The sequence below is a fragment of the Chelon labrosus genome, assembly GCF_963514085.1.
Source record: "Chelon labrosus genome assembly, chromosome: 22".
Taxonomy (NCBI): domain Eukaryota; kingdom Metazoa; phylum Chordata; class Actinopteri; order Mugiliformes; family Mugilidae; genus Chelon; species Chelon labrosus.
This window is the reverse complement of record NC_140355.1, coordinates 3,275,772-3,287,354: the sequence shown is the minus strand read 5'-3', so window position 1 is coordinate 3,287,354 and position 11,583 is coordinate 3,275,772. Positions and strand designations below refer to the sequence as shown.

General features: G+C 42.9%; 1 protein-coding gene across 1 annotated transcript; it reads right to left on the bottom strand.

Annotated features, from left to right (window-relative positions):
• Positions 1–1,943: 1,943 nt before the first annotated feature.
• Positions 1,944–11,345, bottom strand: pum3 (pumilio RNA-binding family member 3). Its single transcript, XM_084572730.1, has 18 exons — positions 11,310–11,345; positions 9,890–9,957; positions 9,601–9,804; positions 9,223–9,403; positions 9,017–9,092; positions 8,755–8,848; positions 8,552–8,618; positions 8,186–8,360; positions 7,900–8,003; positions 7,637–7,715; positions 7,382–7,480; positions 6,847–6,900; positions 5,958–6,038; positions 5,704–5,846; positions 4,111–4,333; positions 3,837–3,924; positions 3,282–3,372; positions 1,944–2,874 (listed from the first exon to the last, which is right to left on the bottom strand). Exons 2-18 carry the CDS (start codon positions 9,954–9,956, stop codon positions 2,745–2,747), a joined length of 1,956 nt encoding a protein of 651 aa, XP_084428856.1. The 5' UTR covers position 9,957; positions 11,310–11,345; the 3' UTR covers positions 1,944–2,744.
• Between the last annotated feature and the right edge of the window lie 238 nt (positions 11,346–11,583).

The following is an 11,583-nucleotide window of genomic DNA, read 5'->3' as shown; positions in this document are numbered from 1 at the left end:
CGACGTCGCACAGCCGTAGCCTCGGGTGAAGTGGTGGTCAGGTTGCGGAATTCAACGGTGAGAAGTCAGGTAATCCAGTCGAAGACTCGATTTCTCAATGCCTGCTCCATTCTCATGGCTAAAGTTGCTAGTTGGACTATAAACAATGAACACTATAACTGTTTTTTTCTGTTTTCTTGATATCCAATGACTACACCAGAAACCCTAAAAGGGACTGCACAAGACATGGCAGATGAGAAATCCTCCAACTGTTTGGACCAGTATAAAAACATAAAACAGGAGAAAACGCAGAATAAAGGGCAGCCCACCCATACTGCACATCTGAACAGTTTAAACTACTTGGCTGGTTGGAAGAATGGGAGATGGATGCAAATGCCCACACTGGAAGCACCATCCAGGGTCCAGAGGGAGGCCCGCTGTCTGGGAGCCAGCCAATCTATTTCCGGCGCATGCACATTCAAAGGTTGTGCTTGCCCATTCCATTTACATTCGCACATCTGGCACAACTCCTCCACATGATTCCTGGAAAGCAAGCGTAGACCACAGGGAATATGGCCGCAGTCGTAACAAGCCTTTCATCTACCCATTGTGGATACTTGTTTATTCCCATTAAACCCATCCCAGGCAGAGGGCAGAGAAACAGAATCTGAATGAGTGCATGTGAGGGTGGGAGAAGGTCCTTTTGTCCTTTATTTAATCTACACACATCTGTGTAACAGCTGTCCTGACCACCTTCACCACCGTCCCCTCCCACACTGTTCATCAGTCTGCAAAGCTCACATGTAATCCACGATCCGGGAGTGAACGACAACAGGATGGAAATAAATCAAAAGTTTAAGACCTGACATCTGGGCGATAGACGTGAGACCCGTTTATCTGCCCCATGTGCCTCTGATAATAAACCTGTTAGCTCTGTGTGACCATCAATCCTGAATAGTGCAGGACCTGCTTCACAGCAGCCGTTGTGGGATGAAATAGTAGGTAAACACAGCATCGGTTAAGGCTCTGTCCAACACTGATGCTGCTCTTGTGTCTGGATTCCTGTTTCTAGAAACTTTTGGATGCTGTGTAAATTGTAAAAAATTAAAACCAAATGCAATAAACAACTAATTGGATTAAAAGAAAAAAAAAAAATTGTCCTCAAAGTTGAAGATGGAAGGATGTGAAGGATTTGGGGAAAATCTGAAAGGGTGTTCTCTTGAGGGTCTACAGTGGTCACTACTTGTATAAAATGGCCTAGGGAAGGAAAAGCTTTGTGGCTTGGGTAGCTGCAGACCAGTCAGCGAGTCCATGCCAAGCTCTGTCAGTTTCAGAAAGCTCCTACAATGGACTCGATCATGAGAACGGAACCACAGAGCGACGGAAGAGAGTGGTCTGGTCTGATGAATCATGTTTGATCATGCTTATCTGGGGAAAACATGGCAACAGGATGATGGGGGGTGATGGGAGACCTGGGGTTCTGCTATTCTTGTGGATGTACACCCTTTTATGGAAAAGGGATTCTTTGGTGGCAGCGGCCTCTTTCAGTACAAAGATGTCTCATTAATTGACTGAAAAATGTGGGTTACAGGTGAAATTGGAAACAGATCTCAATACAATCCTGCATTTGCAGGATGTACTGAATGAATTAGTCCGATCCTCAGAGGCCCTACCTCGCAACTTGGACTTAGAGGACTGCTGCTAAAATCTTGGTGCCAGAAACCATAAACCACCCAAAGAGGTCTAGTAGAGCCTGTGCCGACAGGTCAAGGCTGTTTTGTGCAGCATGTAATGTAGAGCCATCATAATGTTATGGCTCATCGGTGTAATTAATCGATACAGTCAATTCAGAGGAATCTCAAATAACGGTATTAAATCTGTTTGATGATTTTGTTTTAGTACGAGCAGTCCTGAATTCAATGAATACCCTTCAGTGTGTTTTAGAGAACAGTTCCAGCTTATCTCATGGTCACAATCGTCTTTATTATGCAAAAACAAACATTACAACATACAAAATCTGAACCCAGGACAACTTCACATACATAAACTGACTGTCCAGCCCCAGCGTCCACGAGTCCTGCTTAAAGGGCCAGTTCAGCCACATTAGTGGCAAAGCTTTAGGATCTATCTTTACCCATGTTGATTACTGTGGTTTGATTCGTCATGGCTTTGAGATATGCGTCTGGTTTCCATTTACCTCCAAAGCACTGGGGTGGAGACAAATATATCAAAACCTGGACCACTGCAGGATGGCAATTTTCATAAGAGGTCTCTGATTATTTCCTGTCGTTGCAAACTTCAGTCATGTCATGCGTCTCTCTTCCAAACAGAAAAACTGCAGTTTCTACTCTGCAGTTCTCTTGATCACTATGAAACACCGACAGGAAGTGTTGAGTTCAAATGAAAGTACAGTGACTGAAAACCCGGGAAAGTAGAAAAGCTTGTTAAGAGTATGACATGACTTTGCTTTTGTACTGATTATTGGTTACATCTACTGTCGATGTACTGTAAAACTGCCATCTGTGTATTGTAATATTATTCTCTTGTAGCATCCGCTCATCTTCCAAACACTCTGATTACAACGTTCCAAACAAATTCACGTCCATTTTCCCATCAGGGACTGAAATTACACACCAGTTGTTTCCACCTCCTTAAAAACGTTCCCATCCGCTGCTTCATACGGTGCATTTCCTTGAGAAAATGCCACACTGCTGCAGAGGAAGTGATGTGTTTAATGTCAACTGTTTTTTTGAAATTAAAGGTCTCTACTTGTTCAGATTCTCCAGAAGGATTTCGACTCCTTTGTTGTTGCTGATGCTCTTGAGCTCTGATGTGATGGACTTCAGTGCCGCCTTCACCTCTGCAGCCACGGACTTGTCGCAGCTGTTCAGGAGGCTGCACAAACAGAAATGAGAGGTTGCGCTGTGAGCAGACATCCTTTTCCAGCAGGTTTAATTTACGACAGAAGCTCTGGGAACAATGTCCTGACTTGCAAGGTTGATTTGGCACAGGGACAGTTGACTTAAGATCTAAATATTTTCAGACTCCATAAACACTCCTGATTCTGCAGAGTAACTCTTCTACATATTAGTTGCTATTAAATGTCTAAGAAAGATGCAACAAATCTTCAACAGTCAAGAAGCCTGAAAACCGTAACTCGTGTTGTTGGGAGATAAATCTGTTACCATGGTCACACAAGAACTCATTAGATTTTAGTAACACGGTTAAGGTTAGGCAACTAGTGGTTATGGTCAGTCCCCTGAAAGTCAATGCAAGTTATTGTGATGTGGAAGCACACCGACCTGCACAGCACCATGGCTCCTCTGTTGACTTTGACCCAGCTCTTCATTGTATCTGTTCCAACGGTGTCCACCAGAATCCTGGCGAAACGTTCTGAGAGGGCGAGAGAGGTGGACATTAAACACAGGGAAGGAAGGAAGGAGAGAGAGAGAGAGAGAGCTAGACCACAGTAGGACTCGGTGCTGCTACTCATTTCCTGAATCAGTTCTATTCCAATTAAACCGTTTTTGTGCCTGTGTCAGGCTGCATCCTGATGGGGATGGCTGCTGCCATCAAGGAGTGTCATTGCTATGGGGTGGGGGTGCCTGGTCTGGTCTAGGTGGGTGCTACATGTCTAAGTAACATCTACATAAATGCCAGGTCCAAAAGTTTCTCAGCAGAACATTGTATCGTCACAAGATGGTCAATGTTATGTACATCTCCTGTCAGTGGTCATAATGTTATGCCTGATCGGTGGATTTTATAAATCAATATGATTTGGAAAAGAGTTTTTTTTTAAAACCCAGTCCAGACCACATATGTATATTTAAAGTGGGTGTGTGTTGCCGTGTTCTTACCTTCTTTTCCAGCCTCTGCCAACGTGACGTCCTGCTCTATGAGCCATTTCAGCACCAGGTGTCCTGCTGGATGCTCTGCTATGTGAAGCTACAGAGGAAATAACACTGATGAAACAACCATATCAGGAAAAACATGTTGTATTATATTACCTTATGAGGAAACCAGCCTGTTAGCCGTTTTAGTAACCATCTTAATAATAAACTATTATGTGTCCTCCTTCCACGTGGTTATGAAGTGTTACATGTTGATTCAGTTAGACTCCATCCCCCTCACCTGTCCGTCGATCCCTCCCGGCACCAAGGCCTGCTTGGCCAGCTGAGCCACGGCCGTCATGGCGGGCCGCAGGTCACCGCAGGCTGACGCCAAGATGTCACTAATGGTGACGCTGGTCGCTTTGTCCATCACCATGGTAGCAGCGTTGTCACGGAGATAATCCAGCAGCAGCGGGGAGACAACTTCCAGCAGCTCTTTCCTTCGAACCGTTACATCCTTTTTGCTGGAGAGGAGGAAACGTGACGTCAAACCCTTTCTCATTCCGTACATCATAATAGACTGTTTCAGTTCATTTCTATAAGCAGAGTTGTGCCACTAAATAATCCATCCCGTTCCTTCTGTTAAGATCATTGTGATCAGTGGATGTGATACTGTCAGACAGGTTATTCTCACCTGACTGAATCAACAACAAATTGCTTTAAAGCACACCAGTTCTATAGAACACTCAATGATGCCATACATTTTCAGTCTGAGTTTTATTATCAGACTGAAGTACAATTTTCAAAAAAGAAAAGCTGATAAATGCAAAATTGCGTGCTTGTTATCGTAGCATTATGAATAATATTCTCTAAAAGGAAGTTAACACTGACATCTGCTGGTCAAGGACAGGAATTACAACAGGTTGACATAGTACTACATCAACCTTACTTCAATCATATTTAACTTATACACAAGATCAAACTTGAAAGTCCTAAAGAAGCTATTTTCTATCAAACTATAAAACTAATAGTGTGGAAGCCAGACCAGCTTGAGAACCAAATATTCTCCAGCAATTTTTTTACAACAAAATAGCTTTGATTGGTTGGAGGACTATCCAGTTGTGTAGGTTTTTTTTCACTGTACTGCATAAAATCCAAATAGAGTGTTAGCAGACTCATATTATGGAAAACATAATCGAGTCCGACTACGTCAATCTATAAAACATCAGATTTCATCCTTATTTTCATAGTTAAGCTTCTTACAAATCTCATCCTCACGCTGGTGACAGCTGTGGCCGGAGGAATTGTTTTTGCGTTCCGTGTTTTTCCAATACGGATTAGAATTTGGGATCATTCACAATAATAGAATGGACGTCATGTTACAGTGAAATCTACTTTGGCCACTAAAATCTAATCAGCCAAGACATGAATGAGATATCACACTGACAACAACAGGATGGAAGTAGAGACAACTCAAAGACAAAAGGTACGCCAGATAAAGAACTCTTTAAAAGCTAACTAGCCTAGCTTAGCAGAGCAGTAGTAACTGACATATCAAAGGCATTTTATTATTGTTAAATTCTTCTGTTGCTGTGATGGAGAACCAGTGAAATATTTAAATGTGTATTTTTTAAAAATACAGAGGAATTAAGGTCACTGTTTGTACATCCTCTCTTCATCATTTAGACTGCAAACAGAGATAAGTACTTAAAGTTGTGTATATATTAGTATTATTATTATTATTATTATTATTATTTCTTCAGTAGTTTTGTTGTAATGCTACATGTATTTTTCATTCTGCCTGTAACTGACAGCTGTGCCTCGGGTTCCTCCTCCTTTGTGTTGGTGGAACCTCACATCTATCAACATGGACAGACTCTCAGAGAGCTCTTACCTGTGTGCGTTTCCGTCTCCTTGCTCCAACACCTTGATGATCTCTGGCAGCAGGTGAGCGGGGTCTCTGGGGGTCAGCAGGTACAGCAGAACCTTCTTACCGTATTTGTTGCTGATGACCTCGTCCAGGGACGACAAGATCTCCTGAACACGGGACGCAAATGAGACCATTACTAAAAACATTTACAACTGGTGATCATTTCAGTGAAGAATCTAAAGATTGTCCAATTTCAAAGCACATGACTTCAGACTTACTGAGAGGACTGCCTGTTTGACCAGCTTGGTGTCGTCCACACAGTCAAACATGGCCAGAAGAACCAGATGACCATACTCCCCCTGTGCACAGATACCAGACACGTCATTTTCTATTGTCTACATATATTCTCAGCTCACTTGAGGACCAACAAATAATTCTAACTTGCTTCACTGTGGACATCATCCCGGTCCCGTTCAGACCTTGCATTAACATTAATTCGCTAGTGAACACCTCAAAGTGCAGGTGTGAACACACCCCGGATGCATCCGAGAAATCCAACCGCCTGCATGGAGTCAGGTTTCGTATTTCCTCAGCAATGACCAGTCTTTACTTAGCTTTTATTACTGGAGATTTTTCTGTCACTGCTTCAAACAGCACAGCCATGAAATTGCGGTGCGTATGGAAGTTTTCAGGGTTACATAACATAAAAAAAGCATTGCGTAGGTCTCTAAAATCAGGGTGAAGACAAATAAATAACTTAAATGTGTGTGCCATCAGGGAGTGAAAGAGACTTTAAAGCTTGTTCCAAAATATGTATCATTTCCCCACATCATGATGCACACTCTGATACAACAGAGACAGCAGCTGTTAAGATATTCTGCTGCGCCCAAAAGGTGTCTGGGTTTATCTGCATAATGAGTGTGAAACTGAGATCGGATCTGGAGACAGACGTAGACAGCTACTTAAAGCTGACTTGTGTTCAGATTGTCCAGGTTGGATGTTAATGCAAGGTCTAAACAGGGCCTTTGACTCCAATAACCATACAATACTTCCAGGTAAACAAATACTAAAACATTTTCTAAAATCCAATGAACTAATAAAATACAGACAGACAATCAGCTTCTATCGACGCATGCATGATTAAATCATTGAGCAGGGACAACTCACCGTGGCAAATTTCACCATGTACGTCTTCATAGTTTTGATGATGACTTTTCTGTCCTGAAACAAGATTAAAGTTTATCAATGATATGCTGCCACTGTGAGGCAGATGGAGAGAAAGTGTGGAAGGTGTCAATCTTAAAATCACTGAGCTCTGTTGATTACTCCTGAAGTTGCTAGTTTTGTTGGCAATATGGAGCATAACAATGGAATAACGTGCTAGCTGGTGCAAGATAACTGGCAACACTGCTCATTAATCATTTTAGCAGCAAACAAAGCTGAAAACCTGTTGGTTTCTGGTTTCCAACTTATGTTATACATGTAAAGCAGAAGAAATGAGCTGAGCTTTTATCTGTCCTCTACATATCCAGTTTGTGGAATCAAGGGAAGTAAGTTGGAGCACGATTCCCAAATGGCTAATAACATGTTGTGCTTTAAGTTTGTTGACTTTGTATTTCCTATGTGGCTCCCATGGAACATATATTATAAGATGTAACATTTACAGAATCTGAATCAGCTGATCTGAGGGATGAGTACAAACCTTGGCTGTGCCGTGCCACAGACAGTGCATCGCCACCCGGGCTCCATCGTGCGTGTGAGCCATGTAGACGACAGACTCTCTGATGGACTCGATCATCTCCTGATCAGAACAAGCGCAGGGTGAGAGGAAAACAGGTCAGTGGTGACATTTAATATTGCGGGCCTTTCGATTATGTAGATTCTTTTTCTAATAAAACTGTAGAGCCTTATTGGAGAAACAGTAAAAACAAAAATGGGTTTTCATAGAGCTGCTTACCGTTCTCTGTTTGTCAGGCGCAAACAGGAAGAAATCCAGGAAGACTTTGTGAACCAGAGAATGTTTGATCACCTGTTCTCTGAAACCACAACAACACATGTTAAGTCAAAATGCAAAGAAAAAAAACTTAAATGATAAAGCCGCAAATATATGCAAAAAAAACAAACTGAAAGTAGCAAACCCACGCTGGAAATGAAACTGAACAGAAATACAAATAAAAACGGATTAAAAACACGATGCTGCGTTGCCGTTTCTGCTCTTACTTCTGAGCCATGGGCGTGAGGATCTGCTTCATCTCGTCGATGATGCCGTTCAGCTTGTCCGGGTTCACCTCCACAACTTTCTCAAGGGTGTTGCACTGTGATGACTGGACACAGACACAGGCATGTTCATCAGCCATGAATACGCTATCAATCTCTCCACGCAGGTTTATGTAAGCCCCTTTAAAATCTGAGGACCAAGGGATTTATCTCCAACGCACACCCACAACAATTCCAAGACTTCAAGCGTCAACCGTGCAGGTAGCTATGTGTGTGTGTGTGTGTTTACCTTGCAGAGAGCGAAGGTGTTGCCGTACAGCTCGTCGGTGAGCATGAGCCTCTGTGCGAGCACGGCCTTGTCGTTGTAGGCGTACTCGATGATGGTGGAGGCGGCGGCGTGGCGAAGCATCGGCCGCACGTGACCTTTGAATGTTTTTATGACGCCCGCCACCAGCTCCTTATCCCTGTGGAGGAAATAAATACACGTCTCTTGGATAAACATATACATCCACAATATTTTTTTATAGTGGAACGTGGCCTGTTGGGAACTGATTATGCTCTGGCAACGATTTACCAGGCTAATCAAACTGTTTGAGTGGATTTTGTGTGGTGATGGAGAGAAAGAAGAAAAAAATAATAATCTGATCCCACTCACCCGTACATCAGCAGTTTTTTCACCACATGTCGGCCATACTGCGACTTACACAAATTAACAATGTCATCTGCGGGAGACAACAAAGGACAGACAATACAAGTTTAGAGCGGCTCTGCTCATATTTGTTTCATTTTCCAGATTCTCCATCCATCTTCTTCAGCTCATTCCGTGGGAAATGCAGACGCACAAACGGCGGCACTCACCTTTGATGTCCTCCAGCACCTCCTTTCTCTGCGCGTGGCTGCCGAACTGGATGAAACACTGCAGCACTCGCACGGAGTCGTGAGCGTATGCCATCTGGAAGGAGGAGAGCGCGGTCACACCAGAGTCCACAACGTTCCATGAGATTAAGACAAAACACAAGAAGCGGCTCGGGATAGACGGGATGGAGAAGCTCCAGTTTCTGCTCATCTGCCGCTATAAACAATCAAAACTACACGTGTGCACGAAACGGATGACACACACCTGTTTGATCTTTCCGCGGATCAGATCGTGAAGCTCGTTCATCAGTTTCTTCTTCAACTCTTCGTCACATTTTTTCCTGTCGACACATATCATCTGTCAATGAGCTGGCGGCAGCAGCAGACACAAAGTAAAATCTGTGTACTGGTGTCTACAAATACTAAATGAGCCCTCATTAGAGGCGATGGGGTCCAGCTGACTGTGCGTACTTCCTGAGGTCTCCCCACAGTTGTTTGGACCGACAGACAATCTGGAACATGTCCTTCCTCTCCGCCTCCTGCCGGTTCTTCTTTATCTCCTTCTTCCTCTGCTGCCGGTTCATTGTCACCTCTGCATCAGACACTTGGTCCTTTGCTTTGAACTCGCCTTTCCCCTTCTTAGCCTTCGGACCTGATCTCACACACAAACAGTATCACAGCATTTGCATACAACTGTAAGGTCATCCAGAAAAAGACCCCAACAAGAGCAGCTGGGAGCCCAAACTGGAAAAACTTCAGTTGTACTTACAACAACTTTTACTTTAAGCGGCATATGAGATCTTCAGTTGAGACTGTTGTTAAGTTAGCAAAACAGAATCGTTTTCTCACCTTCACCCTCTTCTTTCTCATAGGCTGGCAGTTTTCTCTTCCCCTGCGGCTTTTTCCCAGCTTTGGAGAAAGCAAATTTCTGTTTCTGATCTTTCTTGCCAGCATCCCAACCCTTCCCCGGTCCGCCTCTCCTCTCTGTGCTGTTGTACGGTTTGAAGGGCTTTTTGCCGCCTGGCTTACCACCAAGTTTGGTCCCTATGGAGTCTGGACAGAGCGAGACACGCCAGAGTCAGTGCTGCTTTAAAGTGACACGGTGTACATGGCTGGCTGATATGAGTCCATGTCTTACCTTTTCCTTTCTGGGTGAACTTCTTTCCACCCTTAGGAGAAAATGGCTTTTTGGATTTGGCTTCCATACTAATGGGAAAACAGAGATGAGGACAACAGCAGAAAGACATACAGGTAAATACTAAGGAGACTTAGTTGTAAAAACAATGTTACATACACCGTCACATACACCGATCAGCCATAACATTATGACTGACTGGTCATAATCACTGGTCATTTGAATAATACCCATTATCTCGTTATCATGGGACCTGGTAGTGGGTATCCAGTGTGTGAACATGTCCTTAATGTTGATGTGCAGGAATAATGGACAAGTGGAAGGATTTGAGCGACTCTGACAGGAGCCAAAGTATGATGGCTAAACAGCTGGGTCAGAGCATCTCCCAAACTGCAGGAGTTGTGAGTCTTGCTTATGGTCTGCAATGGTCAGTACCAATTAAAAGTGGTGACTTGTTGATGTACATGGGGATTGAATGCTGACCCATCTGGTCTCGTTCAACCCCCTTGCCGTTGCCATGGGGGTTTGCTTGGTCTACAACAATGTGCAAGTGGTTTTACGTATCAAAGCATCCTCCACATAAATGCCAGGACCCAGGTTTCCCAGAAGAACATTACATGTGATCATCAACATTATTCACTTTGATTTGATGCTGTGGCTGATTAATGTATATCTCCAGGACTATATATTGACTGGCAACTCATAGCTTCAATATGACACATTTCTAGATGAGGTACAATAATCTGTAAAATCTGTTAAATGAAAGTTTGCAGTAATGTTGCAGTTAATCACAGTTTACTGGTATGAAGGGAGCTGGATTTATATAGAACACATGAATGTTGTAGATCAGTATTAAATGGAGTACGAGGTACAACATTAGATTAACATTAGGTTGAGTTGAGAACACAGTGCAATGTAATGACCTGTAAACACACGGTCAAGACACATGCCAAATCATAAAAATCAAAACACGTAAGACACTTCGCATTTCAGATGTAAATAGTATTTATAATCCCATTCTAATCCTATCCTAATCTCTAATTTGGCAGTTTTTTTCTACTTACTTCTACCAGAAATTCTCCAAATACTGTAAGAGACGCTGTCAGAACACAAACTGCAAGAAAATGCTTCTAACGATTAAAGAATAAATAATTTGACGCAGTACATAAATCTATCTGTGTTTGCTTATTCGGGCATGTTATACTTGTAAGAAATTACTGACTTTAACACGCAGCACATTTGCTTTGATTACACTAGTTTAAGACTGTACTGTAGCTACTTTTACATGGCTAAAGGGTACTTTTCCCCAAACTAGTTTGCAAATAACATAAATAATGAATGTCAGAAACAGTTAGTATACAAAAACGAACGTTGTTATATTCTCAAAATCAAGGAAAACAACGTTTTTACTGGAGTAACTTACATGTCAGATTTACACGCTGCACCAACCCCGACCCATGCGTTCTGTAACCGACACGGTTTACGGCACTAAACGTCCAATCAAATTGTACCCTCGCTGCCGTAAAACGTAAGAAGTTGCGACAACCCACACACGTCGTCTAAAGGCAGTGCACGGCGGCCTGTAGTGTGTAAAAATCGTAACTGACCGCCACTTTTAAATAGTTTCGTCGGTTTTGTACTTCATCAGTGCAGTGACAAAGACGTACTTCTCTTTCTGTCTGTCGACATTCTTCTCA